Source organism: Abramis brama (assembly GCF_963993115.1).
Source record: "Abramis brama genome assembly, chromosome: 22".
NCBI lineage: Eukaryota > Metazoa > Chordata > Actinopteri > Cypriniformes > Leuciscidae > Abramis > Abramis brama.
Window position 1 is genome coordinate 924,262 of NC_139984.1, and position 13,845 is coordinate 938,106.

The 13,845-nt window shown below is 40.3% G+C and overlaps 1 protein-coding gene across 2 annotated transcripts in view; it reads right to left on the minus strand.

Moving 5' to 3' along the window:
• l1camb (L1 cell adhesion molecule, paralog b) overlaps positions 1–13,845 on the minus strand; it is a 103,591-nt gene that overhangs the window by 55,038 nt on the left and 34,708 nt on the right. For both annotated transcript variants that reach the window (XM_084098965.1, XM_084098964.1), the window contains 2 exons: positions 12,503–12,687; positions 2,509–2,640 (listed from right to left, as the gene is read on the minus strand). In XM_084098965.1, coding sequence (XP_083955091.1) covers positions 2,509–2,640; positions 12,503–12,687 — 317 coding nt within the window. The remainder of the gene's footprint in view (positions 1–2,508; positions 2,641–12,502; positions 12,688–13,845) is intronic.

A 13,845-nucleotide genomic window follows, 5' to 3' on the forward strand; every position in this document is an offset into this window, starting at 1 on the left:
TCACAGTTCAAGACTCAAAATTAACCAGACTGTTATTAATATTGAGATATATAAGCTCAAACATAAAAACAAAAACAACAAATATTAAGAATATATTTATTAAATGTATAAAAATATTATATGAATTTAGGATAGCAACTTATAACCACAACTAAAGTGTAGCCACAACTGTGGTCATGCTTCGTTTCAGATCTGAGAATGATATCTCAAAAAATATGCATTTTATGAAGCCTATTGTGAGACCATGTCAGGGGAGACTTTGGAGAAGGCTAGAGAAGATTTGGAGAAGATTCTCATCAAATAGTTTATTGCCCTCTAAACACCCATTTACTGTCTCTGACTAATGTCTGGCGAGGAGAACTGGCCCCATTCATGTTCTTTTCATTTAAATCGACCAACCTTTCACCGCTGCCGGTATGATACTTAATCTTCATTATTCTTTTATCCTTATTCTTTTGTTTGAATTCAGCCATTATAGCCTTTCTTCTGGCATAATGCTTGGCCATTTACATCTTGTAACCCCCTATAGACGAATAATCCACGCATTAACTTAAGTCTTGTTAGAAAACAAACAGCAAAAAACTATTATTGGAACTTTCAATGCGAATTCTTTTAAAAATATATATATTATGGAATAGAAAGCTCCTGCAGCAGGTGCATTAGCACAACAGTTAGCCTCAAGCTACATGACACAATTTAATTTATTAATATTACACTTTTATTTAAAGGTCGCTTTTAAACACCATCGAGTATTTGTATCATATTCCGGTCGCGGTTTAAAATGGATTCAAGTCCAAAAAAGATTTTGAAATATGTTATTTTTAGCATTTTATATGAAGCTATGGGCTATGCTTACTCTTACCTTTATTTTTTATTCATATAAAAATACCCCAAATCGCACGAAAATAACACACAAAACACACATACTTAAATCGTGCATTTATTAGAACTTGTTTCGGTGAAGAAATGTCACGTTCGCTTTGTTTATCATGGATGTGCAGAATCAGGAAGTGCACACAGGACGCGTCATGCAGAAGAGGTCACGTTGAATCACGTGAGATGATTGACAGCTGTACAGCCGAATCATATTTCTCAGAGGTCAGATCTGACGCAAATCAGGAAGGGGAGACACACAACAAGCTCCGTGCGCTGTTTGAGCTCTTCAGATCGCATAATTCAGTGGAAAATGAATAGGAATTGTATTCTGTATTGGCGAAATGATAATTAATCAATATTTCTCCAAATATGCGCACCATTGTAATAATTGCCCTGGCGGATTCTGTGTATTATATGTATCTGAGCACAAATAAACCGGAAAAGACGAGAATGAATGGTGTGTGAGTAATAATTTCTATTAAAAATAACGAACGTTACAGATTCATTATTTTGCACTCCTAGCATAAATTAAGAAATTAATGTCACTGCAAACCAGTTTAATTATAAACAGTGGTCAAATATCGAAGCTGTAGTCTTAAACCTTTCTTGTAATGCTGATTTTGTCCAGATCAAGTAAGAGTGTGATGTTTAGACGAGCAATGCATTTTGAACAACAATAATCCGGGATCACCAGTGATCGCATGCCACTCAAGGGTAAATCACTACAGATCATTAAACACTAACAGATCTTCATTATATCATTATGTGCAAAAACACATAAAATCACATAAAGTAAATCACATAATTTGACTTAGTTTGACTGTGTAGTTGCTGGTGCTTTGATGATCTTCAAACTCATGTGTGCTGTTGTTAACTAGTAGGATTTAGTTAAATTGATGTTTCTAGTTCACTCATTTAAGTCTTTTTCTTGACTCAAATGAAATAGCTCACAGTATAAATATTTAATGCCAATTGACCAATCAATTTCCTCAAATGAAATGAGTTATCTCAGTGCATTATTAATAACAGTAACATACTGTAAAGATTACATTAAAGAACTGTAAATTCACAGCTGCTCTTGTTTTGCTGCTTTTACATGTGTGCTGTATCATTTTACAGTATAATTGCAGTTTATGATTTACAGTACTCTTGTCAATTTACAGGCTTACCGGCAACCAAAATTGCCAGTAAGTTGCTGTAAATTTTTTACAGCAATTTGTTACTGGCAATACTTTTGCCAGTAGTTTACTGTAAAATGTTCTCTTTTGTTTGGGTCACCATTGTGCTGAAGAGTAGAGCCTGTGCTTCAGTCCAGCAGAAGATCTTCACACATTGATGATATGCTGCATGTTGCTTTATTTAACAGGCGTGACAGTGTAGATGCTGGTCCAGTGCAAATCTCTTTATTTACAATATTTTGCTAGTGGTCTCAAACTAAATAAGTTCACAGTAATACTTTGCTCACATTATTAGTGCATTATATATTTTAGTTCATACATTTAAAATGACAGTTGTTCAATTTAAGGCAGTCGGTTTCTGCAAGTGTTGCCAGTACTTTACTGTAAAAAAAAGCCTTGTAAGGTCTAACAGTGTAGATGACGAGATGAAATGGAGCTGTGGCCCCTTGTGTACCTGTGATAGGAACTCCATTGATACTCCATGTTACGTTTGGGGTTGGTATCCCATCAGCCTGACAGTGCAGTTTCACAGTCTCTCCTGGGGCGTACAGCTGGTCCTCGGGCCACTTGGTCCAGTAAGGAGCAGCTGCAAACAATCAAAATCAAACTGTAATACTTTCAAAACCAGGGTGTCAGTGATCTCTTTGATTTTCTTAGTTAGTGTAGGGTTTTAAAGACTTCATTCTGTTCTGTTCTTTTCATTCATTTTTTTGGTGCACTGTAAAATCTTGCTGTAAAAAGTGGCCAAATTCTGACAATAACATACCATTTTCCATTAAAACAATAATATACTGTAGAAAACAATGCATTGTGGGTAATATTTGTTTCCGAGAAAGTAGCCTACACGAATATACTCTGAATTAACAGCGCTCAAAGTCGGCACTCCAAATCACACCCTATACCCTCATTCACTATTCCCTACAGTAGTTCACTAATATAGTCCACTTGACTAAGTGAATGAAAACAAACAAGTGAATTCAGAAACTGATAAACACCTGACAAGCAGAATCATTGAATGACAGAGAAACAAGAACAGAAAAAGGAGAATAGATGAGCAGAAACACAAGAACTACAACTGAATTACAGCCACACTGAGGTTTTGATATTTTATTCAAAATAATCAAGTTTGTTGTCATCATTATGGTGATCAGTGTTTGCTTTTGTCGGACTCTTGACCCTTAAACTTTATAACATTCAATTTTCTGTGATTGTTGTAACTGTGTTTTTGTAAAGCGTATTTGTTATAGCAAGAAAAAGCCAAGAGGAAGTTGATCAGGTGTTTTTGGCTGTTGTGATGATGCCATAATCATTCTGGACTAATTTTGTGTGTCTTTTATTTTATATTTATTGATTATAATAGCTCTGTGATTCTACAGCATGAAATTCAGCAATGTTTCATTAATCAATTATTTTGATGGATATTGAAATCATATAGTGCATTAAACATTTTGAACTTCTACACGACTTAGACAAACACAGACATCAACAATCAGCATATTAATCTCAACAGTGGTGACAATCAAAAGATTTATGTCGCAATGTATGCTGGGTTATAGCAGAGCACACAACTCCTAGCATTTATGCTCACATTATTAGCACATTATAAATGTTAGTTTATGAATTTAAATGGCTGTTGGCCAATTCAAGGCAGTTGGTTTCTGCAAATGAAATGACTTAACTTGAATTTTAATTTAGTGCAGTACAGTACAGATTACAGCAAATAACTGTACAATTAACAGTAAATTACTGGCAAGTGTTTCCAGTATTTTACCATTAGTTTACAGGACAATGTTGTACAGTGTGCTGCTAGTGTCTGTGGTTTCTTTGGTATCGCACACTAATTATTTTTAACATTTAATTCAGTGTTATAGCCGAATACTCCTACACCAACATGGGGTTGTAACAAACATATTTTATATTATATTACATACTGTAACATCTGGAAGTCAAGTCAAGTCACATTTATTTATATAGCGCTTTTTACAATACAGAGTGTTTCAAAGCAGCTTTACAGAGATATAACAGGAAAATAATGTGTTTCCAGAAATAATGCAACAAAGCGTGTTTCTCTCCATGGACTTGCACCCCAGTACATTACTGATCTGCTCCATCCCTACACTCAGTCACGGTCCCTGCGGTCCTCTGACAAGGACCTGCTCGCTGTCCCTAAGTCCAGGCTTCGGACATTTGGTGTTAGAGCCTTCTGTGTTGGTGCTCTGTCACTCTGGAACAAGCTTCCCCATGCCATCCGCTCTGCCTCCTCTCTAACAACCTTTAAAAACCAGCTTAAAACACACCTCTTCACTGAGGCCTATGGGCTTTAGCTCCCCTGGCTTCTCACCTCTCTCCTCTTATCCCCCTCCCCTTTCTCTTGTTGTTTGTTAAGCGTCCATGGGTTTTTTGAAAGGCGCTATATAAATTAAAGTTATTATTATTATTATTATTATAAAATACAGTCCAGTTTAAGGAAGTGTCAGATGTTGTGGCCAAACACTTCCAAATGTAAAATATAAATTGTCTGTGCACAGCACTGATCTACAGTATTGGAAATTGTGTGCAAATTTGATTATAAAATTGTATATTTGTCACAGAATATTCAAAATGATTTGCCAAAATGAGCCATATCCAACTGAGCACACTGCATGGGATTATAACATATTCATGGTCACACTCTGGACTTGATCCTGTCACTTGGTTTATCAGTCAGTGACATTATCATAGATGATTTGTTGGTAGCTGATACTATTCTTTGTACTGTCTCCCTTCCTTGTCAGCCAATGAAAGTTTGTTCTGCTAAGAGATGGGTTCATTCGGTAAAGCCTAATACACATGTCGACTTCAGTGTGATCGTTATGGAAACATTGCTGTGTTTAGAAGTGAACCTTTCAGTACCTCACCTTAATGTGAAGGAATCTGTTAATGTTTTTAATTCTGTATGCTCTAAAACATTAGTTCCCTTTCGGTCAGTCACGTTCTGCGTTACGTCAGAACGATTGACGAATGGGGTCTCGCCTGAGAGCCCAATCACCTTTGAGTGGTACAAAACATGCCAATGGTACGCAAAGTATCTTGGTCAGCGGGATTTGCATTGCGAGCTCCACCGCTGTGTGGGTATATAAGGAGCAGTGCGTGCATTCTCGAATTCAAGCTTACACTTCAGAGATGAGGATTCGGCTGACTTGCCTCCCTCTGGGACAACAGCTTTGCCCGAATCTGATCCAGAGCTGACGGCCATGCTTGCCCGGGCAGCTGAGAGCATCGGGCTCGAGTGGAACCCTCAACCGTGCCCTGAGTGCTAAAGGCTGCATGACTGGTTCTTGGGGGTGGTGCACGCTGATCATCAGTGCCCGCCTCCAGTTCCGTTTTTCCCAGAAGTGCATGAGGAAGTCACCAGGTCATGACTGCCTCAACCATTAAAACCATTCTGGGGCTACCTCCGCCTTCACTGCCTTCGATGGTGGGGCGGCCAAGGGCAATACTGGGGTACCCCCAGTGGAGCGCTCTGTTGCGATGCAACTGTGTTCTCAGAGCACCTCCACCTGGCGTGGAGACCCCAACCACCTGTCCAAAACCTGTAAGTTCTCATCCACACTCGTGGCCAAGGCTTACAGAGCTGCGGGCCAGGCCGCTTTGCATGCCATGGCCATCCTGCAAGTTCACCAGACCAAGGCGCTCAAACAAATGCACAAGGGCAGTGCTGACCCAGGGCTTATGCAGAAAGTGTTCACTGCTACCTATGGGTGACTAAGGTCCCTGGGCCAGGTGGCTTAACCTGGCAGATATGAGGGAGTCTGAGCGAACCCAGTTCCTCAACTCCCCGATCACCCAGGCTGGCCTCTTCGGCGGTGCGGTCGAGGACTTTGCCCAGCAGTTCTCGGCCGCCCAGAAGCAGTCTGAGGCGATTAAACACATTAGCACATCAGCAGCCTCCAACCTGGCCACAGCGTGGAGACGGTTGTAAGGAAGGCATCGTAGCCTGTCTCCGCCCCTAAGCCTGCCAAACCAGGAAAAGCGACGATCCTAAGACGGGCAACCCGGAGTTAGGCCGGCGACACACTGGCTGCGTGGCGTGAGCGTCTTAATTTTGGCTCCCATGTTAACAGGTTAGAGCTTGCACACTGCCTGCGTGACACCATGCTAGAAATAGAACCAACGCCTATTATTCACGCGACACGCAAGCGTGTTGGAAGCGTTTCCAGGCAAAATAGAATAGGAAAAGATATGGTAGCAGGACCACTCCTTCCCCCGGAGGAGGGCTGGGGGAGAATCTTTTGTTCTCCTTTTCTTGTCCTTCCGTGGAGGGATATACTCAGTATATTCTGCTTTCCTTGGTTCCCAATTTGTCAAAGAAAGAATGAGAAAGAATTTGTCTTGCGTTAAGCCTAGGCTCACAACAGGGAGCTGTGTCTTGCACAGGGCACTGGAAGACAGCCATTGTGGCGTTTTGGATAGGACCCCATTCCTCAGTCGTTCTGATGTAACGTAGAACGTGACTGACTGAAAGGGAACATCTCGGTTACGTATGTAACCCTTGTTCCCTGAAGGAGGGAACGGAGACCTTGCGTCAGAAACGCTGTACCACTGAGCGGCCGGGACACACCCTCTCGGCTCCTCAGCAAGACGATCTTGTTGCTCCCCTGAGGCAGGTGCATGGAAAACATAAGCCAGCCCCATGGTTTAATGACCATACGCGGTCCCTAAGAAAGGCATGTTGAAGATGGGAACGAAAATGGAAGAAAGACAAGTTAAAAATTTTGTATGGTATGAAATGTTGAGAGATTGTTTATCCAAAATTCAAAGGGATGTGAAAACTGCCAGCCCGAGATATTTCTCACACAGCAAAATCCCCAGAGTTAAATAAACTCTGCTCAGAGTAAATTTAGTCCCACTCTACAGAGAGTTAAAAGGCTTGTTTGACTTCATACAGCGCTGCGCAGACCGATCGGTGGCTGACTTGAAGCACTGCTCAACTGTTCCACGATTGGCTGAATCTACCACATGACTACCATCACGTGTTTTGTGTTTATTCTAACACCTTCAGTTCCACTAATGTTCACAAGTCTGTTTTATATAACAGTAATAATGTAGTTTAATGTACTTTAATGTAGTTGTGATGTTATGTTGTGTCACGTTTATCAAAATAAAACTGATAAATAAGACCCCAATACATTGGTATTTTAATAGTATAGGCTTATGTTGAATTTTATTCTTGTACAAACAGATGCTGTATTTAGCACTAAATAAACTATTAAATGGAAACGTATCTGAAACGTCTGTGTATTTGACAAATATTGCATTTATTTCACTTCAGGGGTCCATTCTTCGCACGTTGCTTAAAACATCCAAGATCAAATGACACATCCGATGATATCATCGGGCTAATCATGATCTGGCTAATTAGGTTCTTCGAACATACCAGTTGTTTATGTATTGTTGGATTGAGTAATCTGAGATAATTGCGCATTCATGAGTTGGTTTAAAAGGGGATGTGTATCAATGGTAGAAACATTGATCAGCAACGCTGCTATTGGCTGCTCACTGTGGTCAAAGAGCGCGCTCAGTTTTTCTCCGCAGCAAGAGCTACACTTATTACAGTATATATTTTTGTATTTTAATAATTGAATAATACCTTGTTCATTTAATGTAATGTCAGAGCCACCACCACTGTAAAAATAATTTGTTGCTGCATTAAATTAAGTAGGCCAATAATCCAAATGGCTGGTACAGTCATTTCAACTGTTACATCTTGAGTAATGATGAATTGCTTTGACTTGTTTCACTGATAAACTTATGTTATTGTAAAAATATTTTGCCATGAGTTATTGATCACATTCTTTCCCCAGTGTAGTTCATTGTAATGACATTGTGTTTCCCTCTTTTGTGCAGTTTTACATAATACACCAACACTTATCTGTTCCCAAGAAAGTGGTGGCTGAAACGTGCAGTAAGTGGACTTTTTACATCAAAAGGGAAAAAAGTGTAACACTTTGTAATACACTTTGTAATTTCCACTGCACAGGACAGTGCAGAAACCCTCTCAGATGACTGCCCTCTGGAGGAAGTACATGTCAGTGCATAAGTAACTTTACTTGTGCCTATTATTTCTGACTGCAATATGAGTTGCAGGAGTCCACATCAACATTCGGAACTTCAGCGCAAGTGCTTATACACTATTTCACACAGAGTACTATTGCTGACCTTGCATTACGATATCTCTTATTGCAGGCAAAATATGACTTGATCACTGGCTTTTCTTTACACAGAATAATTGAAATAAAACTCAATAAATATCATAATGTATGTAATATAATATTCAGTAATACACAATATATAGATGTAATTTGTGATGTGATCAGATATAGTACTGTGTGTAATATATTGCAGATATATTCTCATGCAGCATAAACACACATATATAGAGACATCCTAGCAACCAGTTAAAGCACCCTAGCAACCACCCTATAGACTTACATTGAAAAATAGATGAGAGCATCAGAGCATCATAGAGATATGTGGGTTTGGCTATTTTGATTTGGGCAGACATCCAGTCTATTGGTTTAAGCCTGCTAACTGTCTAGCCATGCCCTAGCAACAATTTAGAGTACCCTAGCAGCCCAAACCTAAAGAGGGATATCTTCAAATCTGAACGTCATAGAGTTGGTTTATATCATTCATACTGACAAGCAGCCTTTGGAGTTTCATCATTGACAGCTGCCAAGCCACTCCATAGCAAACAGAGTACCCTAGCAACCGTTTAGCAAGACCTATATCGTCATGATAAAAACATGCTAGCAATATGCTAATCATGCTAGCATCATTCTAGCAACATGCTAATGATAGAAAATCATGCTAAAAACATGGTAAATCGTGGCAAATCATGCTAGAAACATGGTAAATCATACTAGAATGTGGTATATCATGGTATCACAACTTATTAGCATCCCAGGGCCGAGTTTTGTCACTGCAAGCACCACTTACGTTTTCTTCATGAAATGTACATTCTAGTTTTTATTATTATTTTTACTTTATACACAAACAGGCATCCAGTATCAGCACATGAATCTTAACAATGGTGAAATGCTTCATGCTGCAGTGTATACTGGGCGCCATGAGTTTTATACTATGGTGCCTCCCAGAATGCATTGCGGCATAAAGTATGTCACCATTGTTGAGATTCATATGTGGATTATTGATGTCTGTGTGTGTGTCTAAAGATTACTTTCCCAATAATTAGAAAAAAAAAATTCAGAATGTCTGATCTGTGGCAAGAAATTTATGTTGAAAATAATCTATTAATAACAAGTATCCACTTTCAGTCAGTGATTAAATTAGTGAATTATTGTACTTTAAGATGTTGCAAATTATATCACCTGATCATCTTTGTTTCTAGATTTCTCTGCAACAAATTATATTTTTTTGTTAAACACTGTTACAAAGACCATAAACTCACATGAGAAGTCAAGATTCAAAGTGCCCAACTAAAGGAAACACTCTTCACCATAATGGTGATTTTAAAACATCAACATCAAAACCTCTGTTAATTCTCAATAAGAACTTCTGTAGATGTGTGACAGAAATAAAGTCAGTCTGGTTAGTAATAAGTGAAGCTGGTAATGCTGTTTGTGGAGTTGTTTAATCCTCCTCTGCTGAGATCTTCACAGATTTAATGTCTTCTTTTCTCTTCAGTTGATTGACTAATGCTGCGTTCACACCAAACGCGAATATGCGTCTGGCGCGAGTGATTTCAATGTTAAGTCAATGGTAAGACGCGTTTACTCGCGTCTGGAGATCTTGCGGCGCGAATGAGGCGTTTAGCGCGGCGCGGTAGACGCGAATTCGCCTCATTCGTCTAGTTTGCGCGAATGACGCGAATTGAGCGTTTGGTGCGTTACGCGCGTTAAGCGCGAATTGTGCTTTTTGTGCATTCACGCGTTTGACGCGAATTCGCGTCTGCCGCCCGAGTTGAAAAATCTGAACTTCTGCGTCAATTCGCGCCGCGTTAACCAATCAGGAGCCTTCTTGCTGCTGTCACGTGGTGAACTGACAGTTTATAATGTTATTTTATGTTTGGCCTCAATAAATTATTTTGTAATATGACTAAAATGCACAACAAAGCAAATAATCTTTCACATAAAAACTCGATTTCAATATATGAGAGATACTCATTTTGTATTGAATGCTATTTATTCCATATTCTAGATTATATGAAACTTTATTAATCTAATGTAAAGACAACAAACACAATATAAAAACTTTTCAAAAAAATCACAGGGCAGGATTCACTTTTGGAGGCTGGCTCCATTTATTATCAAAACAAAAATAAATGACAGATTAGGTGCGTGAGAGGGTGAACCTCGCGCCGGGCTGTACAGCGCGGGCTCGTCATGCAGAGACCACTCGAGGCCGAGGCTTTATACGGCCTACGCTGTCCTCGTCAGCGTACTCACCGTTAGGTCCACCAAACCTAACTTACCTCCTGAAGCAAATTGTGAAACTCCTGAAACCCTCCGGAGGGGTTGGTGGACCCGAGTACAGCGACGATGTCCCCTACGCAGCTGTTTCTGCTCTCCAGAGCATATACGAGCGGTGACTCTCTCGATTAATGCTATTGCTAATGCTCGATAAACATCTAAAAAAGATGGCCGCCAACAGGTTTCGAAACTTTCGCCCCCGGACTTCGCCTTTGACGCGCGTAAATTTCGCTTCAAACTTTTGATTTTACGCGCGTCAATTTCGCTCTTGACGCGCGAATGCACACAAAGTGGTCACGCGTATAACTAGACGCGGCAGGCGCGAATTTTGACGCAGATTCGCGTTTGATGTGAACGCAGCATTAGGGTACATTTACACGGCAACGATATGCTTAAAACGGAGAAGTGTTTCTGTTGAGTTTTGAGGTTTCAGCGACACCATTTTCAAAACGATCCTCATTCAAAACGATCCTCAAAACGATCCTCAAAAATGCTGTATTTTGCTGCCAGGCCATTAGATGGCGATGATAGATTGATAGATAGAAACACTATAGATTGAACACATAATACGCATGTACATGACATCATCGTCTTCAGAGATTTGCGTTTTTACTCTTTACACAGAGATCGTTTCCAAAAACTTGCCCTTTGAGACCCGTTTTCAAAACTTAGCTTTTTCAGGCACACAAATCAGACATTCTGAAGGAAATACTAAATAAAACACTGTTTAAAATATATTTTAAAATCATTGACAGCTAAACCTCTGTTCATAGACATATGGCAGAAATTAAGTTGTTGTGTAAACGAACGGCCAAAACGCATAAAACGTTTTAGTTTTATGTGTTAAACGCATTAAACATGCGTTAAACAGCCCCTAAAAGTCAGTTGTAGTTTTTGTGTTTCTCTTTTCTTCAGTGATTCTGCTTGTTAACAGCAGGTGTTTATCACTAATGCTCAATCACCACTTAATTAATCTCTTAATTATCTCATTAACTTTAACACTGCTTCAGTGTTATTTCTAACTCTGTAGAGTGGGACCAAATGTTATCTGGACTATGACGCTATTTTCTTCTAGATCTGCTGTACAGCCGAAACAAAACTTTGCTGCATTATTTTCCTGTTATCACTGTACAGCTGCTTTGAAACAATCGGTATTGTAAAAAGGGCTGTATAAATTAAGGTGACTTGACTTGACTGAAAAGTTCTAGCATATACTTAGTAACTAAATGCTCAGCTTCTCTATTAGTAAAGAGATGCTGCCAGGCAGAATTCATTCACACGCAATCGCTCTCTCTCACACTAATGGATTCATATAAATGTAATCTTTACTGTGCTACTTCATCTGTATCTGATTTAGAACGAGCAGAAATCTGTGAGAAATAAAACAACCCAAAGACAAAAAAACTGATAAAAATAAGCTGTTATGTAGGAGCAATAGCCTTGTGGGCAGCACTGTGTCATATGCCATAGCTGTGCACAAGGCAACCCGTGTTCAGTCTCAGCTCGAGGTTCAGGCTTATTTGTTCATTAATGACATCATCAGCAACTAGTCGACATCGACTCGACTTTAATCACATAAATGCCACCTGAAGAAAAATCTGAAGTCATTCAGCCCCTAGTTTACTTATTTTAAGTGTCATTGTAACACAAATTAAAATTTGGTCATATTAATTAACAACATGAACTTACTATCCACCTCTTTTTTCGGTGTGAAAGTAAGCTATTTCATGTGAAAGTGTGAAAGTGCAAGACTTCATATTCATTAGCCGCCATTATAGGTAAAGAACTAGAAAAATAAAGTGCAGTAAAAGGCAAATCTATTTGTCTACAAGCCAGTGTATTAAATTAAAATAATATGATAAGTATATAGTATTAAAAATAAGGTCGATAGGGTTATGGTTATAGAGCTAGGTAATGTACTTTTATTACTATAGTAAGTAGATATCACATGTGTATAAAGGACAGTGGTTGTCTTACCCTCGACTGTGACGGCGTAGTGATGCCTGACGGAGCCCTGGCTGTTTGTGGCAATGCAGACGTACTCGCCATCATCCGTCTCCAACACGCTCTCAATCTGAAGCCAGCGGCCATGGTGCAGCTTCCGCACACGGCTGGGAGAGAAAGGGCTGTCCATCCGTTCCCACTGCACTTCTGGAGTCGGTCTTAATCAGAGGAAGCAATAGTTGTTAGTTATCAAAGTGATCCTTAAAGACTTCTTGCTAGTTAAATGGTCCTCTATTCTGAGAGATATGAGCCTACTGATCCCTTTCCAATGGTAGGAAAGGTCAGAAGAATTGAGATCTGCAAGCTCCATTAATAATCTACTTCTATTGGGGCGGCATTGGGGCGGCAGTGGCTCAATGGTTCATGTAGGTTGTCTACAAACCCCGGTTCCACCTGACCAAGTGTCGAGGTGTCCATGAGCAAGACACCTAACCTAATGGTGGCCATAGGTCTGTGAAAGCACTATATAAATGCAGTCCATTTACCATTTAAAGGACTTTCATTTAACTGTGTATTTTGGGACAACGCAACAAGCTTAACAGGATGGAAAGGTGGGATGTGATGGGCGGACACTTGGAATGCTACAACCCAATCACAGCACTAGAGTAGGAAGGCGGGAATTAGTAATTCCCTCCCCAACGGGAAGGAATAAATGCTTTCCCAAGCGAACACACACTCATTATAAGTATCTGACCTGACGAGGGAAGGAACAACAGCATGACCAAGGTTGTACTCTCGCAAGTAAACCTTCACCCGCACGGACCTTCAAGCATCTTAACCGCTTCTGCAGAGGACTTCAGCTCTAACATTTAACACCTGACCTGCACGACTCTTGCCGTTGTAACCTCCAGCCTACAAAGGATCCTGCGGATCGACCTACAGTTGACCTACAGTTCTCTCGATTACACAAGGACCAGCAGTGAATCTCCAGCACTTAGTGCGGCTCTGCAACTGTTGGAAATCGATCCAGTCTGTCCCCACTGCGAGCGGAAAGAGCAGCGTCATTCCACACTGCATGTGGGCCGGATCATCTTTCCACATGTGCCAGATGTGGGCCGGATCATCTTCCCACATGTGCCAGATGTGGGCCGGATCATCTTTCCACATGTGTCAAATGTGGGCCGGATCATCTTTCCACATGTGCCAGATGTGGGCCGGATCATCTTTCCACATGTGCCAAATGTGGGCCGGATCATCTTTCCACATGTGTCAAATGTGGGCCGGATCATCTTTCCACATGTGCCAGATGTGGGCCGGATCATCTTTCCACATGTGCCAGATGTGGGCCGGATCATCTTTCCACATGTGCCAGATGT